This window comes from Euleptes europaea, chromosome 1 (genome assembly GCF_029931775.1).
Source record: "Euleptes europaea isolate rEulEur1 chromosome 1, rEulEur1.hap1, whole genome shotgun sequence".
NCBI classification, from domain to species: Eukaryota; Metazoa; Chordata; class Lepidosauria; order Squamata; family Sphaerodactylidae; genus Euleptes; species Euleptes europaea.
In genome coordinates this window covers 62,735,960-62,756,274 of record NC_079312.1, presented here as the reverse complement: position 1 = coordinate 62,756,274, position 20,315 = coordinate 62,735,960, and the positions used below count along the sequence as shown (strand labels likewise).

Genomic DNA, 20,315 nt, shown 5'->3' with positions numbered 1-20,315 from the left:
AGTGGGAGTTTGAACCTGAGTCTCTGCAATCCTAGTCTGACTTTCCAACTGCTCCACCCAACTGGCTCCCCTGGACTGTGCTAATGAAACAATTTTTGGGGGATATGCAATTTTTATTTTAGTTTCATTATTACATTTGGAGTTGTTTCAACCCACTTTTGAGCACCCCTTCCATAGTGGCCCCAGTGTCTCTTCTTCCTCCTGATGTCCTTTTCTGTTCTTAACATCAGGCATCAGGTACTGGAGCTTCCATCACAAAGGCACTCATCTGTTACATTACTAACAGATCCCAGTGTGGACTGGCCCATTCTGGGTACTGTTTTCCTTGAAGAAAACAGCGTCTTCCACTTCTACCTGACAGGAAGTCAGGCAGGTGAATGGTGTATGCTGAGCCAGCAATGATTGGGAGAATCACCACTGGCTGGGCAACAGCAGATAAGCAAATGATATTCATTCATTTGTTGTTATCCCCATTAATTTTGATTCCCTAATAGATGTACTGAATCTCTCCCCCCCCCCCCCCGAGTTTGGTCATTCATTTCCAGATCCCTAGTTTCTGTGGACAACCCATCCAACATTTGTTGCTGAAGCCATGCAATGTTACAAGGCTGCCTTGGCTCTCTACTTTTTCTGACCGTTACTTTGGGCCATCACCTCAACAACTGATACAGCTCCAAAGGGGATTTTGAAAAAGACTGAGCCTAAACACTGTTGCTATGCTGTGGACGTAATTTGTTGATAGGCATTTACATGAATGGGCTGATCTGAGGCTGTAGCTCAGGTGTTTGTTTTAATTTCTAGTGTGAGCCTTAAGACCATCATTAACAACCTTAAATATGATAACTAGGAGAGTTCCTTTATTAAGGCAGTGGAAATGTTGCCAACTACACGTGCTCTGTGTTTCATCAAGCTCCAACAATAGGTCTTCCATTTAAGTGAACTTAACGCTGACTAGGTTGCAACTAAAGTGTTCGTTTGTAATGTAAGATATGCCCTAGTGGATGTTTCCCATTCAGCAACAGTCACCCTAAACAGGAGGTAGAGCAAAGTGTCTTCAAGAAATATCAACTAATTTGGAGATTTACATTTTGGGGATTTTTCCCCCTTGAATTGTGGTTTTTTTCACAGCTCGATCTCATAGGAAGGCTCAAACTTCATACGTGACAGTAATTCTTTCCTAAATGGTAATGTGTCAAGGTATTAAAGAACATCCCAAAGATCTGTGAGAAGCACCCTTATCTTAGATGTAGCAAGGATTACCGTATTTTTCTCATAGCTTTGGGCATTATAAGAACCACCTTAACTTGGAGATCTACCACTTCCCCACTGGAGCAGTGCTAGTTATTTATTTACTTCGTTTATACCCCACCTTTCTCTACAATGAGTGCCAAAATGGCTTACAACTTTCTCCTCCCCTCCGTCTTATCTTCACAGTAAGCCTGTGAGGTAGGTTAGGGTGAGAGAGTATGACAGGCCCAAGGTCACCCAGCAAACCCCCATGTCAGAGTGGGGATTTAAACCTGGGTCTCACTGATCCTAGTCTGACCCTCTAATCACCTCAACACGCAGGGTCTCAGTGTGTAGGCATCTCTAGCCAAACCTACTCAGGCTGTCATTGCCCATTGCTCTTCTCAGGGTCCTGCTGGCACACAGTGATAACATCATGACCCATGTGAGCCTTTCTTTCAGTATTTCAGTATTGTTTGGTTGTCGTGTCTTCTCATTACACCACTAATTTTTGTTTTAAAGTAATTTCTGTTTATGAAAGAACTAAACAGAAGTATGCAACTGCTTTGACATTTCATGTGTAATCACAAACGTTTGCACCCTGCCTGCTCTGTTCAGGGCTATTTTAGTGATGCCTGGAACTCGTTTGACTCCCTCGTCGTTCTTGGCAGCATAGTAGACATCGTTCTCAGTGAAGCTGATGTGAGTATACCCCAGCCAAACTCCCATAGTCCTACTTCTCTTTATCTGTCTCCCTACTTATTTCTGTTATCTGGACAAGTCACAGAAGATGATATGTTTCTCAACTCTGTGTACAGGCTGGTCATAGTTAGGTTACATTGCTTTGGGAACACAGCTGGTTGCTTTTCCCATTTTCTCAGACTTGAAGGGGAAAGATGCTTTGATTGTGTTTCTGTGTTATAACACTGTCCTTTTTCTTCTCTTTCTTTTTTGTTTCTGTTTTCTTGTGCTACTGAATGCTTGTCCTAACAGCACTATTTCACTGATGCATGGAACACTTTTGATGCCTTAATTGTTGTTGGTAGCGTCGTTGATATTGCTATAACAGAAGTTAATGTAAGTAACCTCTGTTCACCCAACTACAAAGTAATCCCTGCCATCTAGCACTAGAGTAGAATAGAAGAATAGAATAGAATTAATGAATCATAAATCCCCATTCACCTGTTTTGCAGAAACAAATTGTTTTATTCTGTATTAAAACCGTGATTGTATCATCCACATGGTAATGTCTGGAGATGGATGCACAACCTCTAAAACAGTCTAAATCCAGTGTGACCATCCTGTTTACAAAAATGTCTAAAGCAAATTTAGGTGCCAAAGATGTCCTGCTAGTTCAGACTTGCATAATTTTTGACCCACCAAATCAAATGCAGCTAGCTAATGATATATCACAGCTTGTTAATGGCTCAGTAAACTTCCTGTTTTGCTATTTGCCTGAGACTAAGGGGAAAATAGAAAGGGGCTTAACAGGCACCCTAACAGGCACCTTGCTAGACCAAAAAGAGATGATTGATGGGTTGCAATCAGTTCGATGGGTCACAAATTGCACAAGACTGATTTAATCTCCGTTAAGTTCTGAAAAGTTGGCTTATTTTGGCCATGTCTTTGGTCCATGGTCCCTGATTTCAAAATCTCTAAATCTGTACGTATCTGCTGTTTAAGATATGTTGCTCAGCTTTTTGAGCAGCTATTCCATTCCTCATATCCTTCTCCCATCTCAGAACAAATAGCATCGGGTAAGGGAACATATTGTCCTCTTCATTCCTGAGGTGCTGGAGAACTCCAGAACAGAGTCCAGAGGCAGCTTTCACATAAGTTTTACATCATTAGTTGGTCACATCCACAAGTAAACTCTCTTGTTTATTTTCCTGAGAGTAAAATTCCCACAGAGTTGCTGAAGTAGGGCTGTTGAATTAAAAAAAAATCGGTATACTTCGGATTCGGCTGAATTCGGCCTGTTTAGATTCGGGATATGCCGAAGTCCGAACTCCCCCGCTTCGGGTCCGTGCAATTCGGCGGGAATTCAAAGTTCGGGAAAAAAATTCAGCCGAATAAAGCCATTAAAAACACAACCGTGCCTTTCCGCGGCTCTGGGGGGGCATTTTTGGGGGTAGAGGTCCCAAACTTTCAGCGGAGCTTCAAAGGACGTTTCTTGAAACACCCCCCAAGTTTTGTAAAGATTGGGTCAGGGGGGGCTGAGATATGGGCCCCGAAAGGGGTCCCCCCCACCCTTAATGTGCATGTCTGAGCAGAGCTTGCCGCCCACGCGCAAAGCTCCCAGCCCCGACAAACAGCTGAGAAGTTTGCAAAGCATTGCAACACCACTACAAAGCGACACAACTTTGTAAGCAACACCTTTGGAACTGTGCAAAGCAACACCTGACACCTGGGAGTTTGCAAACCATGGAAAGGGACAGAGGCAGCTAGCTATGCATAATGAGCAGGAGGGGTGGAATTTCCCCTTTTGCATGGGACTCCAAATGCATTCTTTAAGTCACCATTTGAAAACCAGTTTTGAGCAAGCATCCAAATAGACCTAACCGCTCTTATGAATGAGGGAAAACCTGAAGATACACAATTGAAACCCCCCCTCAAACCAGGGAGAGAGAGACTCGAGGGGGAACACACCCCCAGGCAGAACCGGCAAAATCCCCCTTTGGCTTCCCCCCCCCCACAGAAATTGCTCCCTTCCTACACACACACAGACTCTGCTTCCCCCCCCCCACACACACACAGGAGAAAAATTATAGATTAAAGCCCCCAAAGGGGTCTTACTGTGGCTGTCTTCTGTTCCATCAGGAGGGGCCGGGGAGGACTTGTAATCCAAGACGATTCCAATTAGGCACGGGACGTTTTGCTCTGGAGATGCACAGGATCAGCTGATCCATTCATCCCAATAGGGGAAAGGGGAAAGGGGAAAGCCCATATCTCGGGACCCCCTGACCCAATGTTTACAAAACTTGGGTGGTCTCTTAAGAAGGCTTGTCTGAAGCTCTGCTCAAAGTTTGGGATCTGCACCCCCAAAAATGCGCCCCCTGCAGCCATGGAAAGAGAAAAGGGGGGGAGCCAATATTTCTGCCCCCACTGAACCCTTCTTTACAAAACTTGGGTGGTATCTTAAGAAGGATTGTCTGAAGCTATGCTGAAAGTTTGGGGGATGTATCCCCAAAAAAGCGCCCCCTGCAGCCACGTAAATGGAAAAGGGGGGAAGGAAAAGGGGTGGAGCCCATATCTCGAGACCCCCTGACCCAATGTTTACAAAACATGGGGGGTATCTTAAGAAGGCTCATCTGAAGCTCCACTGAAAGTTTGGGTTCTGTACCCCCAAAAATGCGCCCCCTGCAGCCATGGAAAGAAAAAAGGGGGGAGCCCATATCTCGGGACCCCCTGACCCAATGTTTACAAAACTTGGGTGGTCTCTTAAGAAGGTTTGTCTGAATCTCTGCTGAAAGTTTACGGTCTGTACCCCAAAAAATACGCCCCCTGCAGCCACAGAAAGGAGTGAATGTGCACAAGCACCCCCCCCACCCACACACACACGAGGATTTCCCTCTCTCTCTCTCTCTCCCCGGCCGGGCCACACATCAGCTGATTCCTCCAGTACTCAATCCTGACTGATTGGCCAGAAGAAGACCCAGCTTGGCCACCGATTGGCCGGGGAAGGAGAATGCTGCTTACTGACAGTTATGCTGCTTACTGCCGCCCCGAATTGGCCGGATTTATTCGTGAACTCCCGAACTCGCTGAATTCGGCTCCCCGGTTGCCCGCCATTTTTTAGTTTGGTTCGTCCCGAACTAAAAACCACCGAATCAGGAGAAATTCGGCTGTTTTTCAGTTCGGGCCGAACCGAATCAACAGCCCTATGCTGAAGTCTGATAAGCTAGGAAATTTCACATCAGATTAATATCACAGCTTCCATATGACACTACATGGATGTACCAGTCCCCAAAGTATGCACTTTGATGGATCAAAGTTTTATTGCTGCTCTTTTCATTTCATGGTATTATGCCAGTAAGTATAGGGCATGAGAAGAGCTGGATTGGATCCTGGTCAGCTGTTGAGCCAAAAATGAGAACTTCAGCCTCTTAGTGGTGAATCACAAAGCATGTTTTTCAGCCAAAGGATAACTGTTAACATTCATTTTCATACCTTGGTATGATGAAGACATCATGTCTGACATGCCCAACTTATTTACCTATAAACCCCATTCTCTGGCCTTTTAGAGTGTCTTGTGCATAAGGAAACAAGTTGCATGTTCATTTAAGTGATACATTTTCATGGGTATCCACATGTAAGGACTGGAAAATTTGATTGGTAAATGTATCTTGTCTATCCAAGTGTGGGGACCATGGCATTTTTCATTCATCCTGTGAAGTTAGTGGCACAAATGAAATTAATAGCTTTTGCATCCTAGGTGCCTGGGATCTGTGAATTTCTGAAAGCATTTTGTCTGACTCATCCAGAATTACTCCAGCTCTAAATATTTATCCTGCTTGACAATATCTAGGTTGAAGTTACAGAAAACATCAAGGGCTTTCTTCTGCCATTAAAAAAGGGGGAGAGAATACTATGCCTACTATTTTTCAAACAGGATATGTTTACATTTACACTGCTTTTTCTGGGAGTTTCCCATTCTGTGTAAAAAACTTCCCAAGTGCCTTTCTTGCTAAAATAACCTTTTCACTCAAGACTAGCTATTACTCCTAGCTCTTTATTTATGTCCTGCATCTCTGGCCTACGGAGCTCTCATCATGGCTTACAATTTTGTAAAAAATAAATAAACCCATAACAGTAATAAGTTAAAGTTGATCAAAGGTTACACCTTTAATACTTTTCTTTCAAAAAGCGAGACCAGTATGATAGAATCATTGTATGTTCCTGGTAAAGATTACTGCACTGTGATAACATGCAAGCCAGAGGGCTCTCAGTTTTCTTATAAAATTTCCCCCTTTTTTTGCATATCTCACATTTAGAAGAAATGTCTTTCCGAGTATAAAACCAGACTTCTAGGTGCAGCAAAATGAGACATTCATGGTTTTTTCATATACATGGAGAAGCGTAAACACATTTGTTCACCCAACAATTCTTTGCTAAAAGTCAAAGTAACTAATTCAGGATACTAAATGTATACTGGGGTTTTAAAGCCCTTTGTAGAAAGTGTTTTATTGGACAGCTCAGCTTGTAAAACTGTTTACTGTTAAACAGAACTGATTGCTTAACTTTTTGGTAACTGACACACTTGGCTTATGATGGACTTTTCACCTTGTGTACTAATAATATCTTCTATGATACACTTGGCATAAAATGGACTTGTCACTTTTTTATGCTAATAATATATTCTATAATAATGTTTTCCCCAAAATGATTTTTAAAATCATCATAATGGTGGCAAAAAGCCCTGTTATGAGGTGCTAATTGAACTTTTTAACAATTAAAGTTTAATATTTAAATAAACTTCCTTTCCCACACTACATTCTTTTATTTCCTTACACAAATGCACCAGTTGACACTATTTTCATTCCAACCTATTGTAGTGCCAAGGTATTAAAACTTTTCTATACTGGGATTTCAGCTGGGTAGCCTTAGTATAGATGCTGTTTTATACATGCCATGCGGCATGGGATACCTTAAGTCACAGAGTCATATGGGAACTAATTCATGCCATGGAAATAACTACTGAATTCTTATATGCCTTAAATTATGCTTGAGACAAACAGTCTGGTCAGACACCGCTTTCTGAACCCAGTATGACAGGGAGTGAGTCTCATGTTTGTATACACTCTCCCTGTCCCTTTTTCGTGGATATTTATTCTACCCTCCTTCAAAGAAACTCAGGGTAGCATATATGGTCCCTGTATTTTTTTTATCGTCATGCCACAACCCTATAAGTTAAGTAAGGCTTCAGTGATAATGACTGGTTCAAATTTACTAAGTGGACTTTATGGCTGAGTAGGGATTTGCCCCAGGTTTCTTTGGGCTGAGGATAATAACTCTATCAAAAGCAGTGTCTGACTTGGCCAAATACTATGTCATTTGTACTTGTGTTTCCCTGTGCGTTCCTAAATTGAAATGGGGAAACAGGTAATGGATTCAGGGAGATCCAGGGTAAAGATCAAGGTGGTATTCCAGTTGGTAAGAGATGGGACTGGGGAGAGCCAGGGAGTGGTATAGCTATGTATAAGCATGACAGTGCAATCCTATGCATAGTTTACTGCATTTAAGTCCATTGAGTTTAGTGATCAGATTGGAGTAACTCTGTATAGGATTACAGTGTAGGGCACTCATATATGGTTCATAAGCCACTTAAAGTTGCCTCTAATTGCAACTTCTGATGAAGTTGTCTTAATGATTCAGGGATCCTGGGCAAAAGTCAAGAATGGGACCTTTACATCCCCTTGTCAAGAATGGGGCCTCTACATCCCCTTTATTCCCACCTAACTCACTCTAAACAAGAATAAAGCACCCAGTTTTCACAATGTAGGTCCCTTCAAAAGTGCACTGCAGTTTGCATTTTGACTTTCAACTATTTTCCACCGCCATTTCCTATCACCTCCCTCAGCTGTCATCCCCCTCCCAGTGTGGGGCCCTGCGCAATTGCTCTGTTGGTGAGACCCCCTCTGTGCTGTGATGTTTCAAGTGTCCGCTGCCGCCTCAGATGTTTGCCTTACTATACAACCCTGATGTGAAAGCAGTGATGTGATGTTTGCCTTACTATACAACCCTGATGTGAAACCATAAGGCACATTCCTAGAAATGTGTGTACCACCAGGACCCTATAAAACCTTGTGTCCAGTTGCAAAATGAATAGTACTTGCTACATCGATAATATATCAATAAACTGTGGTGTAGTTATTCCGTATTTCTATAAATGTGAGAGTGATTTCTGACAGATTGATATAAGTGAGTGAAATAGACTTTTTATGTTGTGATGTCACGGCAGCTATATATTTAAGGCTTGTTTGTTTTTTAGTATTCTTGGTTTTTATGTTACTTAGGAATATTGTGACACTATTCCATTGATCTGGAAAAAGCAAAAAAGAAAATTTCTTCATACTCCTGCCCAACTTAGAGCAGTCAGGAAATTCACTGGTTTTCCTTTTTTTAAAAAATAGAGATTCTAAAATTAAGACATCAGTTTTACAGTTTGACATTTCATGCTTGCTTACAAATGTGGCGTTCAGACATCTTTTTAGACTGACACTGCAGTTACATTTGTCCCTTCCAATGGGCATTTCATGTCTTTCATCTTGACACGTGTAACCAAATTCGTAGAGGCAAATTCTTAATTGCATTGACCCCGTGGCCAGCGTAGTGCTTTAATTTGCCATTGAAGTGAATTAAGGATAAAAGACCAAGGGCAAATGTCATGGTTTTCCAAAAACTTTGTAGAGAGGAAGCAGGCAACTCCTGTGAGAAGGAGAACCTGAAAAGTCTAAGTGTAATATATGGAAATTCCTGTCCGTGTAAAAGCCCAACACTGTGGCCACTAAAGTGGATAAAAAAAAAATAGACCCATTCTGTGTCGTCAGGGTTTATAATCGAAATACCGTATCGTGTTAGAACAGCATGTTCTCAGTTCTGGGTGGAAGGGCATCTTGACAAACGCGGGTTTTACCATCACGTGCCCAGGGAGGCAGGACCAAATAATTTTTTCTTCCGTTTCCTGTCTCCCTGGGCGGGAAAGCCAGTTTCCGTCCTGCCTCGGTTAGGGTGGCAGCTTAGTCAGTGAACTCCGCTTTTCTCTAAAAAAATTTCCTTGTGTGTTACCTTGTACGTCTGTTTCTCCCTCCACCTTATTCCTCTCCTCCCATACCGCTGCTGATCGCGAACGCGATCTCCCGCTCTTCTCCCGTTTCCTTGCCGGCTCTTTTCAACTTCTCCGCCCCCCCCCCCACTTCGCTCTACTGGGCAAGATGGCGGACTGCAGGAGCGATTCCGACTCAGATCTCCTATCCGAGGAAGACCACGACCTAGCCCTTGTTGCCTCAACAGGGCGGAGGCGCAAGGAGACGGCAGGCGGCTGGAACGACGGTTCCACCACGCACGGATCCGAGGGCCCGGCGGCTCCAAAGAACGCGCGCTCGGATGAGCCGCCTCAAAATGGTGCCAAGGGAGCCGAGTTTCGGGAGATGGCGCCAGGAGACCTGATGGCCTCAGGGAGCTCCGTGCTGGAGGGAACTTCGCCATTGCCAGACGGGCAGCAGGGGGGTAACGTATTTCAGTCGGAGCACGATGCTCCTGTTACAAGGAGGGAAATGTTAGACCTATTTAATGGGGTTTTGGATAGGCAAGCCCAAATGATGAATGCCTTAAGACAATCTTTCGCCCCGATCTTGCAGGCTAACGATCCAGGCCCCTCCCACACTACTGTTAACCCCCCCCCCAGCAGGCCCAGGGCACACTGGAAGGGCAGGCTTCTCGATGGCGCACTAAGGCGGCTCTAAAGGCCCAGTCCGGCCCACAGCCCCCCCAACCTATGGAAGATCTTGGCTCAGTAGTTTCTGACCCAGAGAGCAGAGAGGATGGCGAAGTGGACTCCGATGAGGATAATCCCATCCTGCTGGAGGAGCAGCATTCTCGCCTCTTTCTGGCAGAGGATTTTTAGGGCCTATTGAATAAGGCGCTTATAGCATTAGACCTCAATGAGGACCCAGACCCTACCCCTGAGTCCAAGCCCAAATCCAGAAAGAAGGGCACTAAAGAATTTTTCCCTAGCTCTAAACCTCGCATCTGGGAGATTCCCTTTCCCGAGTTCTTCGAGAACCAGGTTCAGGCCGAATTTGACAAGCCTCTGGCCAATAGGCAATTCTCGGCCAATATCAAAAAACTACACTATGGTCCCTCAAGCTATGAATCTGTTCCAGATCCCTATTATTGACGCTCCTGTAGCGGCTCTTCATTCCCCTGACCTCCCTTCAGAGGATGGGATGGGGAATATAAGAGATCCATTGGACAGGAAAGCAGAGACTCTTTCCAAGAAGGTCCACGAGGCTTCCACCTTAGCAATTCAAGCCTCTGCAGCCACCTCCATTATGGCTAGAGCCTCTATCATTTGGCTCAGAAAGATAATACAATTGTACACCGGCGACAATCGTAAGCTATCAGAAGGTCTAACTAGACTTCTCAAGACTTCGGCATTCATGGCGAATGCGTCTCTTGACGCCATGTCATTCGCAGCCAGAGCCGTCTCATCCAATATCGCTGTTAGAAGAGCCTTGTGGGTTCGCCCTTGGCAAAATGAAATTAAGACCAAGACACTGAGCATGTCCTATCCCTTTATGGGAGGAAAACTTTTTGGGGACGGACTGGAGAAAATCCTTGTCGAAAATAAAGACAAGAAGAAGGTTCTCCCAAAGTCTTTCAAAAGAGATTGGAAACCTTCGTCATCATTTCCTAATTTCAGGTCCTCTCATACCTTGGCTCCATTTAGACCGGATAATCGTAGGGGTTCCTGGAACAGCAGCAACAGGAACTCCTTTCGCAGAGGAGGCACTAGGAATTTTCGTCCCTTCCAGGGACAACAACAATTTGCCAATAGCAGAGGAGACAAGTTCTCCAAGAACACTAAGCAGTGACACCAGGCTCCCGGAGGTAGGGGGCAGACTCCTACATTTCCACACCAGGTGGGAACCTTCTTACACGGATGCCTGGGTCTCTCAGGTATTGTCCACAGGATACCTGATAGAATTCACAAGCCTCCCAATCGAGAAGTTTGTAAACTCCCCAAGGTCCTTGCAAAAAGAGAAACATCAGAGAACCCTGGAGGCTATCTCCCACCTTCAGTGCATTCAAGCTATAGAACCTGTCCCATTGGTGGATCAGGGCAAAGGGGTCTATTCGATTTTCTTTACAGTCCCCAAGAAAAATGGGGACTGGAGGGCTATCTTAGACCTCAAACACCTAAACAGGAAGGTCAGGTACAGAAAGTTCCGCATGGAAACTGTTCCGTCCATTCTGGAAGCCCTTCAAATAGATCACTTCATGACCTCACTAGATCTGAAGGAAGCATATTTGCATGTCCCAGTCCACCAGAACCACAGGAAATACCTCAGATTCTGCTATTCAAACAACCATTATCAGTTCAGGGCCCTCCCATTCGGCCTGTCCTCCGCCCCCCGCGTGTTCACCAAGATTCTGGTGACGCTGGTGGCGCTGCTCCGTCTGGAGGGGATTACGCTTTTTCCCTATCTGGACGACCTACTGATTTGCTCGCCCACCAGAGATCAGGCCTTGACTCACACGTCCAGGGTGATCCAGGTCCTTTCTTATCACGGCTTCCTCATAAACACAGAGAAAAGCCACCTGGTCCCATCTCAAAGATTGGAACACGTGGGAGTCATCTTAGACACCCACAAGAACTTAGTGATCCTCCCCCAGGACAAAGTGATCAAGATCCGATCAATGGTCCAAGCCACGATCAGCTCCAATCACGGCAGAATCATGAACCTGGCCAAGTTATTGGGGAAAATGGTAGCCTGTCTCAACTCAGTACCATGGGCCAGGTTTCACTTCAGACCCCTCCAGAGCCTCTTACAACCTCATCAGGACCTCATCACTCAAAGCAGGGACAAATCCATTCCCCTTCCCTGGCCGCTCCGGCAATCGCTACTACGGTGGTGCCGGAGCACCAACCTGAGCAAGGGAGTACATTTTGTGATAGAAAGTCAGGTCCAAATCTACACAGACGCCAGTCTAGAGGGGTGGGGAGCCACTTGCCAAAACCTTATAGCCCAAGGGACTTGGTCCGCGGGTGAAAGAAAGCTTCACATAAATTTATTGGAACTCCGGGCAATCCGACTCGCCCTAATGCATTTCAAACATGCCATACGCCACAAACATGTCCTAGTCCGAACGGACAACACATCAGCGAAGGCCTATATCAACAAGCAGGGGGGGTTGAGGTCTTCCAGGCTACACCAGGAAGCGGTGCTCATTCTGTCTTGGGCCGAATCGAACCTGTTATCACTTACAGCAGAACATGTTTCAGGGATCCTCAACTCACAGGCCGATTGGCTGAGTCGGCAGGTCCTGGACGAGGGAGAATGGTCCCTCAACAGGTCGGTATTCCTACAGATTGTACAGAGGTTCGGACATCCCTCTGTAGATCTCTTTGCTTCAGGGAGCAATCATCTCCTCTCGAGGTTCCTGACTCGTTACTTCCACCCGGAAGCGGAGAACATGGACGCTCTCATCTCCCCATGGCCCAAGGAGACTCTCTTTGTGTTTCCTCCTTTCCCCATCCTCCCGAGGGTCATAAGAAAGATAAGAAGGGAAGGAGCAACGGTCATTCTCATTGCGCCCTTTTGGCCAAGGAGGCCCTGGTTCCCGAGCCTTCGGGAATTGTCCATTCAGCCACCATGGGAACTTACAGTCACACCGGACCTTCTGCATCAGGGTCCTCTTTTTCATCCAGACCCTCAATGGCTGTGCTTAACCGTGTGGAAATTGGGAGGCAGTCCCTCTTAGGAGAGGGTTATTCCCCAGCTGTAGTGGACACCATGTTAGAGGCTAGAAGGCCCTCCACCAGGAGGATCTATAATACCTCCTGGAGAGCCTTTGTTTTGTGGTGTAGGCGTAAGAACTTCGATCCACTTTCGCCAGGCATACCAGTCATCCTCGACTTTCTACACGAAGGGGTAGCAATGGGTCTCAAGGCCTCCACCCTGCGTAGACAGGTGGCGGCATTATCCACCATCTTGTCACCGTCTGACGATTCCCCTCTGTCCAGACATCAGCATATCATAACCTTTCTGAAAGGGGTGTCTCAAACTTGTCCTCCTGTGGTCCATCGCTTCCCCACCTGGCACCTCAATGTCGTGCTCAATGCCTTGACGCGCCCTCCTTTCGAGCCTATCAGGGAAATTCCTCTAAGGATATTGAGAATGAAGACCATCTTTCTCGTCGCGGTAACGTCCGCCTGTAGGGTGTCCGAGCTGAGGGCACTTTCCATGAGGGAAGGTCTCTGCGTCTTTCACAGGGACAAAGTGGTCCTTAGACTGGACCCGGCCTTCATTCCCAAGGTGAATTCCCTCTTCCACCGCTCTCAAGAGATTCACCTCCCATCCTTTTGTCCAGATCCTTCCCACCCAAAAGAAAAGGAGTGGCATCATCTAGATCTCAGAAGGGTCCTAAAAGTTTACCTTAAACGTACTACTCCCATCAGAAAATCTGAAGCGCTTTTCATTTCTTTGGTCAATCCTTCAAAAGGGGGGGAAATGTCCAACTCTGCGATCAGTACAGTAGTCAGACAGTGCATTACAGAAGCCTACAAGGCTTGCAAGATTCCACCTCCAACGGGAATCACCGCACACTCTGTACGTAGCGCATCCACTTCGGCCGCCTTCCATAGGCAAGCATCCCTAGATGAAATTTGTAGAGCGGCCACCTGGTCAACGGCCTCTACATTCATTAAACATTACAAAATTGACTCCATTGCCTCTGCAGATGCAGCCTTCAGCAGGAGGGTGCTGCAACAGGTCTTGGATACATCTTAATCCCACCCAGCGTTATAGCTCTTGGATATCCCGCGTTTGTCAAGATGCCCTTCCACCCAGAACTGAGAACAGAGCCTTGTTTACTCACTGTGACTGCTCCTTCTGTTCTGGGTTGAAGGGCATCTTGCCCGCCCATTCATTCCAAGACCTAATTTTGCCCATTGTTCAGGTTAACTAGTCGTTTGGGGACTATTTCATGTTCTGTTAAGACAGATTTCTCCCTATGTCCGCTGTCTTGCTTGGTATACAGCTACCTGTGGAACCTCTAACACTTACATTTCTACGTTTTGTCCCCCTTTTTACTCAGGAGTTCATAGTTATTTAAGATTGTTTAAGTGCTTGGTGTTACTTGTGGTTGGCATGCACTTACCTGTCTCCTTAGCTCGGCGAGTCTGAAAACTGGCTTTCCCGCCCAGGGAGACAGGAAATGGAAGAAAAAATTATTTGGTCCTGTCTCCCTGGGCACGTGATGGTAAAACCCGCATTTGTCAAGATGCCCTTCAACCCAGAACAGAAGGAGCCGTCACGGTGAGTAAACAAGGCTCCGTTTTTTAGTGTCCTGGTTTGAGCAACTGCTTATTTTATGTAATCTATCATTTAATAATGCTGATTTGCATGCATTTTATTGTATTTTAATTGTTTTTGTGTTCGTTTTATTTTTAGAAATTTTTAAAGGCAAGTGAATATGTACAGTATAAGAATTTGCAAACCAAAAGGTCTGTTAAAGACCCTAGCATATCTCTGTATTTTGGCTCACATTTTGCCTAACAGAAATGTCATATCACACACAAAACCTCCAGCAATAGTCATCTAAATTGACTCATTTGAGTGTTATACTCTGTACATAAAATATATCATAATCAGAGGACAACTGTTGGATAGCCCAAATGGCTTCAGTGGTTCTGCACCTCTATAAGTAACAACCAAATGTAACCTCTTTTGGGATAAATTATTCAAAGATTTCTGAAATGCAGCATGGGGCATATTTAATGTGTCACAAGAAATTGTTTGGATGGCTATAGCATGGTACTTTGAGAGCATGTACACTTTGTATTTACACTGATTTAAACATAGCTTTAAAGTCATGGTGGTGTGGGAGAGAGGCTGAATTTTAAATAGCATTTACTTTTCCTGTTTGAAGGATTGCTAAAATTTCACAAAGGTTTAGAGGGTCAGATGCCCTTGCTGTCAGATCTGATTCCTGTTGAGTTTATGGCAAGGTGAAGATGGTCCGTAACTAGCAATTCTTTTTGAGCAGTACCCTCCTGGCTCCAAACAGCAACAGCAATCAATTGCCAATTTTCCTTATCCTCACCTCTCTGTGAACTGCACCAAGAGGTGCCAGAAGGAGGTTCCTCTCCTTCTGCCCCATGCCATACAACAATTAAGGGTAGCGGAAGGGGTAGGCTAAAATGGAAACCATTGCTGCCCTCAACCATAGGCCTGGTGGAACTGTTCCTAGCATTAATGTATTTTCCACTGAGTCTTAGCTCATGACCAAAGTACAATAGCCTCAGTTTAATCGTTTTAGGGAGAGTTCAGGCTTGATTTGATCTAGAATCCACTTATTTTACTTTTTAGCAGTCTGTGGTATCCGTAAAGCTCTCCTCCAACACCACGTTTCGAAGAAATCAACTGTCTTCCTATCATCTTTCTTAATTGTCCAACTTTTACACCCATACACAGTAAGGAGCAATACTATGGCATGAATTAACTTGATCTTGGTGACCCATGACACATCCTTACACTTAAGAATCTTTTCTAGCTCCTTCATGACTGCCCTTCCCAGTCGCATCACCTTCTGATTTCTTGGTTGCAGACTCCCTTTGGGGTGATGATGGGGCCAAGGAATAAAAAGTCTTGAACAATTTCAATTTCTTCATCATCAGTCCCCAGTATTCAATTTAGTTACTCATTGAATAAAGACAGTTGAGTGACCTCTATGGCCCATCAGCTTTACTATATGCCTCCAAATTATATCCAGTTCTTTCTATCCAGTCTCTCAACCCTGCACATTATTTCATAAACCTCAACCCCCGCTCTTATCTGTTTTTCTAAACTGAAAAGCTCCTGCCTCTGGAACCTTTCCTCTTTTTCTTTCATAATAAGCTTTGAGCTCCACCACTCCATTTTAAAGTGTGAAAAACAACTAACAGCTAAAAGTGGCAAATCACAGCATGATTATCCACCCTGCGGTATCCCTTGTGTGCAGACACAACTCTTCTAAGACTGGATGATCTAAGCTAACACTACATTACTGCTCACACTGAAGTTTTTCTGTCATCAGGAAAAATCCTCTCTGCCACATTTAAAGATTAGCTCTGTAAGCATGTAAGGCAGGACATGTACGTACTAGCATGGCAAGCTGATATCCTCATCCTAGAAGAGGAATGTTCCTGTGTAGCTGCACGTACTCAGACATTTTGATGTCTTGATGGAATCCACCAGGTGCAAATGCCTATACAGGGTGGAATTCGCATAGGACATGAGAGTCCTGTTCCCCACTTAGCTCAGTCACACAAACATTCAACACTCCAGGCTGCTATGGGGAATGGGAGGCCTACATACCCCTCACATATCCCCATCCAACCTTCCTTGAATTGCTCAGTTGAGGAATATAAGCTTAAAGCTCCGTGCTCACTATCTTTGACTAAATAGGCTTTATGGGGATACGAGAGGCACACGTAAGCCTCCCATTCCTCAGTACAGCCTGATTTCAGGCCTGTGTATATATACTGTAGCATGGATGGAAAATCCAGGGCTCAGTTACGGCCTGTGGGACCCCCCCCCCCACACACACACACAAATGGCCACTGTGTACACTGTGTAGAGCCTTGTGTCAGTATATGTGTGTTTAATATATTTGTTTATTTTAATTTATAATCATTAGATTCAGGCTACTGTTCCTTATACAGTGATTTGTATGGCTAAGAATACTTTGAAAATCATCCCCTCCCTAAAGAGGCTGCCCTCGATTATTCTTTATTTTATTCACTTTATTTATAGTCTGCCTTTTTTGCTGAGGCTCAAGGCAGATTATAAAATTTAGCAATACTGTAAGAACAGGATAAGACATAATGAAAATTTTAATGAGATTTGAAAGCAGAGAAAATGATGCAATAAAACTGGTATAAGACATGACATAAGAAATGCAAAAACTGGATAACAGAAATCCAAAACAATGCAGTAAAAACAAGATATGCAGTCAACAAAGAGTGTCATGCGCTACATCCCTTGCACAGCAAGGCCACTCACAGAGAAGATTTCTGCGTATTTAGAAATAGGTACAATATTACACATATTATTTTAAAAATATGTCATATCCCCAGAGACTCCCCAAGTACATAGGCAAGTTAAGCAGAAAAGGGAAAAACAAGCCCGCAAAATGGCCAGAAGAGGATAAAATGTGGTTTAGGAGCTGCAGAATGTTCAGAGCAGCTGCAGAGATGTGATATTAAGCAGCTTTTACACATTCTATGTATATGTGTTGATAAATAAGACCTCCATATAGGCCTGTTTCTTTATTATGTGCAGTCATCTTCAAGTGCCTTATCTGTTTGTGTATATGAATTGGCTTCTGTTCAATGAAACACAAGTTCAGCCCAGTGTAGGTCTGAAGAAGACAAAACAATTTTTACTGAAGCTGTGAAGGTTATCGTTCAGTAAATATTTTATAGATACCATATCGGATGATTAATTGTGAATATATATATATATATATATATATATATATATATATATATATATATATATATATATATATATATATATATATATATTCACTCTTTTGCTGTTGCATAGAATATAATAATTATAGAATCAGAATCATAGCGTTGGAAGCAACCCCCAAGGTCATCTAGTCCAACCCCCTGCACAATGCAGGAAATTCACAACTACCTCCCTCCACACACACACCCAGTAACCCCTACTCCATGCCCAGAATATGGCCAAGATGCCCTCCCTCTCATCATCTGCTTAAGGTCATAGAATCAGCATTGCTGACAGATGGCCATCTAACCTCTTCTTAAAAACCTCCAGGGAAGGAGAGCTTACCACCTCCCAAGGAAGCCTGTTCCACTGAGGAACCGCTCTGTTAGAAAATTCTTCCTAATGTCTAGATGGAAACTCTTGTGATTTAATTTCAACCTGTTGGTTCTGGACCAACCTTCTGGAGCAACAGAGAACAACTTGGCACCATCCTCTCTGTGACAGTCCTTCAAGTACTTGAAGATGGTTATCATATCACATCTCAGTCTTCTCTTCAGGCTAAACATACCCAGCTCCTTCAACCTTTCCTCATAGGACTTGGTCTGCAGACCCCTCACCATCTTTGTTACCCTCCTCTGGACACGGTCTATATCTTTCTTAAATTGAGGTGTATGACCTCATGCAGGTTTCTGCCCAGTGGAGAAACTTAAGCAACAAATAATACAAATTCAAGTTTCTTTACAAACTGTTATGCCCTTTCTCTTAGCAGGAATCGTTAATAAAAATTGAAAGCTCTTATTGAGGAATGGTATAAATTGCACACTTGATGTTGCAAGTAAAAATGAGAATGCAGTCATGGACCTGTATGTGTGTATATGTTAGGCAGCCAATATGGATTGTTTCCGAAGGCTTAAGTGCATGTTTATTGTTAAACCTCAAGATCAACTTGACAGTTCATCTACATGCTTTTAAGGCATGCATGCACATTTTTTGCACTGTTTTGATACATCATGTCTGATATTTTTTGTGCATTGTTTCTAATTTTTGGAATCCTAGTCTTATTCCATTGTTAATTGGATGTCTCATGCAATTTAATTGCATTGTTTTATACTGTGTCATCCACCTTGAGTTTCAGTGAGAAAGGTGGGCTATAAAGTAAATACAGTTAATATAATTATCAAAGGTTAATTACTTACAGAGTCATCCTAATCAATGTCCATTGACATCAGTGAGTTTAGAAGGGTGTAACGCTGTTTAGGATTGCACTGTTAATGTTTAGGTTAGGTTAAATGACACACACAGAGAGAGGCCCAGTGTCATCCAGTAAGCTTCATAGATGAGTGAGGATTTGGACTCTGGACTCCTAATCCAACAGTATAACCACTACAACACACTGGTTCCTCTAATGGGGCATGGGAACTTTTACTGGATTATAACCTTATCCAGATTGCATTGGCATGTCATAGTGTACATGTATTTTAGAAGATAAACAAACCATTGAGTGTTCAAATATCATGAATCAACTATGGTTGATGTCTCTACACTTCTGCTCAATGCAAATTATTTGTGCTGCACAACTAAATTGTACTGAGCTTCAGGGAATGTTAGAGGTACATACGAACAGACCTCGCCTCTAGTCCATTATGCTATCTTTTAGTGGGCTATGTGCACACACAGGCTAGAGGGAAAACAGTGCTCAGCTGACCCTATAAGGAATTTTGCAGGGGATTAATTTTGCCCCCTTTTTTCCTTCATGGTAAAACATAGTGACTAGTATACTCAGTGCATTATTTAATGCAAGCATCACTTTAGTTTGAAAAAATCTGATGTAAAATTTGTTAACATGATGTAACATGAACACATAGCCAACTCTAGAGGAAAATATGAAGATACACCTTGGTCTTCATATACACTACTGGCAAACAGGGCTTAATCCACGTAATATCCAACTGTAATTGAATTGAAATCCACATCATTATATTATGTGTGCCCCACTTCCTGGAAGAGTGAAAATTTTCAGGGGCAATGCTGCTGAATTTTTAATGTTTTGGATGAGAGAATACTGGCATAGGGTGTTGGAGGGCAGTACACTGTTAACTCAGCTTCAGAGCTCCAGAGAAATCCTAGGGTACAAACTTTCAGCAAACTCACACTGCTGCTGGTTCTCACACGCATTCTGACAAACCCTGAACTTGGGCCCCATTCCTGAAGTTGAATTGTTTTTTTCTGAGGACCATCCACTATTCTTAACATTCTTTTGCAAAATCCATAGAATCATAGAGTCGGAAGAGACCATACAGGCCATCTAGTCCAACTCCCTGCTTAATGCAGGATCAACCTAGAGCATCCCTGACAAGTGCTTGTCCAGCCTTTGCTTAAAGACTGTCAGTGAGGGGGAGCTCATCACCTCCCTAGGTAGCTAATTCCACTGTCAATCAACTCTTACTGTAAAAAAACTTTTCCCTAATATCCAGCCAGTACCTTTCCACTTGCAATTTAAACCCATTATTGTGAGTCCTATCCTCTGCTGCCAACAGGAACAGCTCCCTGCCCTCCTCCAGAACTATAATAACAGTTTCACAATATCAACTTCTTCTGAGAGAAGACATGGTCCTCTGAATACCTATACATGGTTTACAGATCTCCTCACAGGAGACAATTTTACTGTGTACTTTAACAAAACATTACCCCATCAACAATATTTTTTCATTAGATAAAGTACCATCTCCAGTCAAGCGGTCAATATTAACCAGACAACGGGCAGTATTTGTCTTTTTGCGGAAGGCCATAGTCCAATGTCCAATGTCCCTTTTTTACTTGGAGATTAAAATCAAAACTTAAGGACACAGCATATGAGCAGCCACA

General features: G+C 43.8%; 1 protein-coding gene across 4 annotated transcripts in view; it reads left to right on the top strand.

The window, feature by feature from the left end:
* The window catches only part of CACNA1D (calcium voltage-gated channel subunit alpha1 D), a 347,998-nt gene that overhangs the window by 247,870 nt on the left and 79,813 nt on the right, over positions 1-20,315 (top strand). For 3 of the 4 annotated variants that reach the window (XM_056865912.1, XM_056865904.1, XM_056865919.1), the window contains one exon: positions 1,846-1,929. In XM_056865912.1, the coding sequence (XP_056721890.1) occupies positions 1,846-1,929 (84 nt within the window). Of the gene's footprint in view, positions 1-1,845; positions 1,930-2,220; positions 2,305-20,315 lie in introns of all 4 variants that reach the window. The other variant, XM_056865897.1, reaches the window with a different exon arrangement.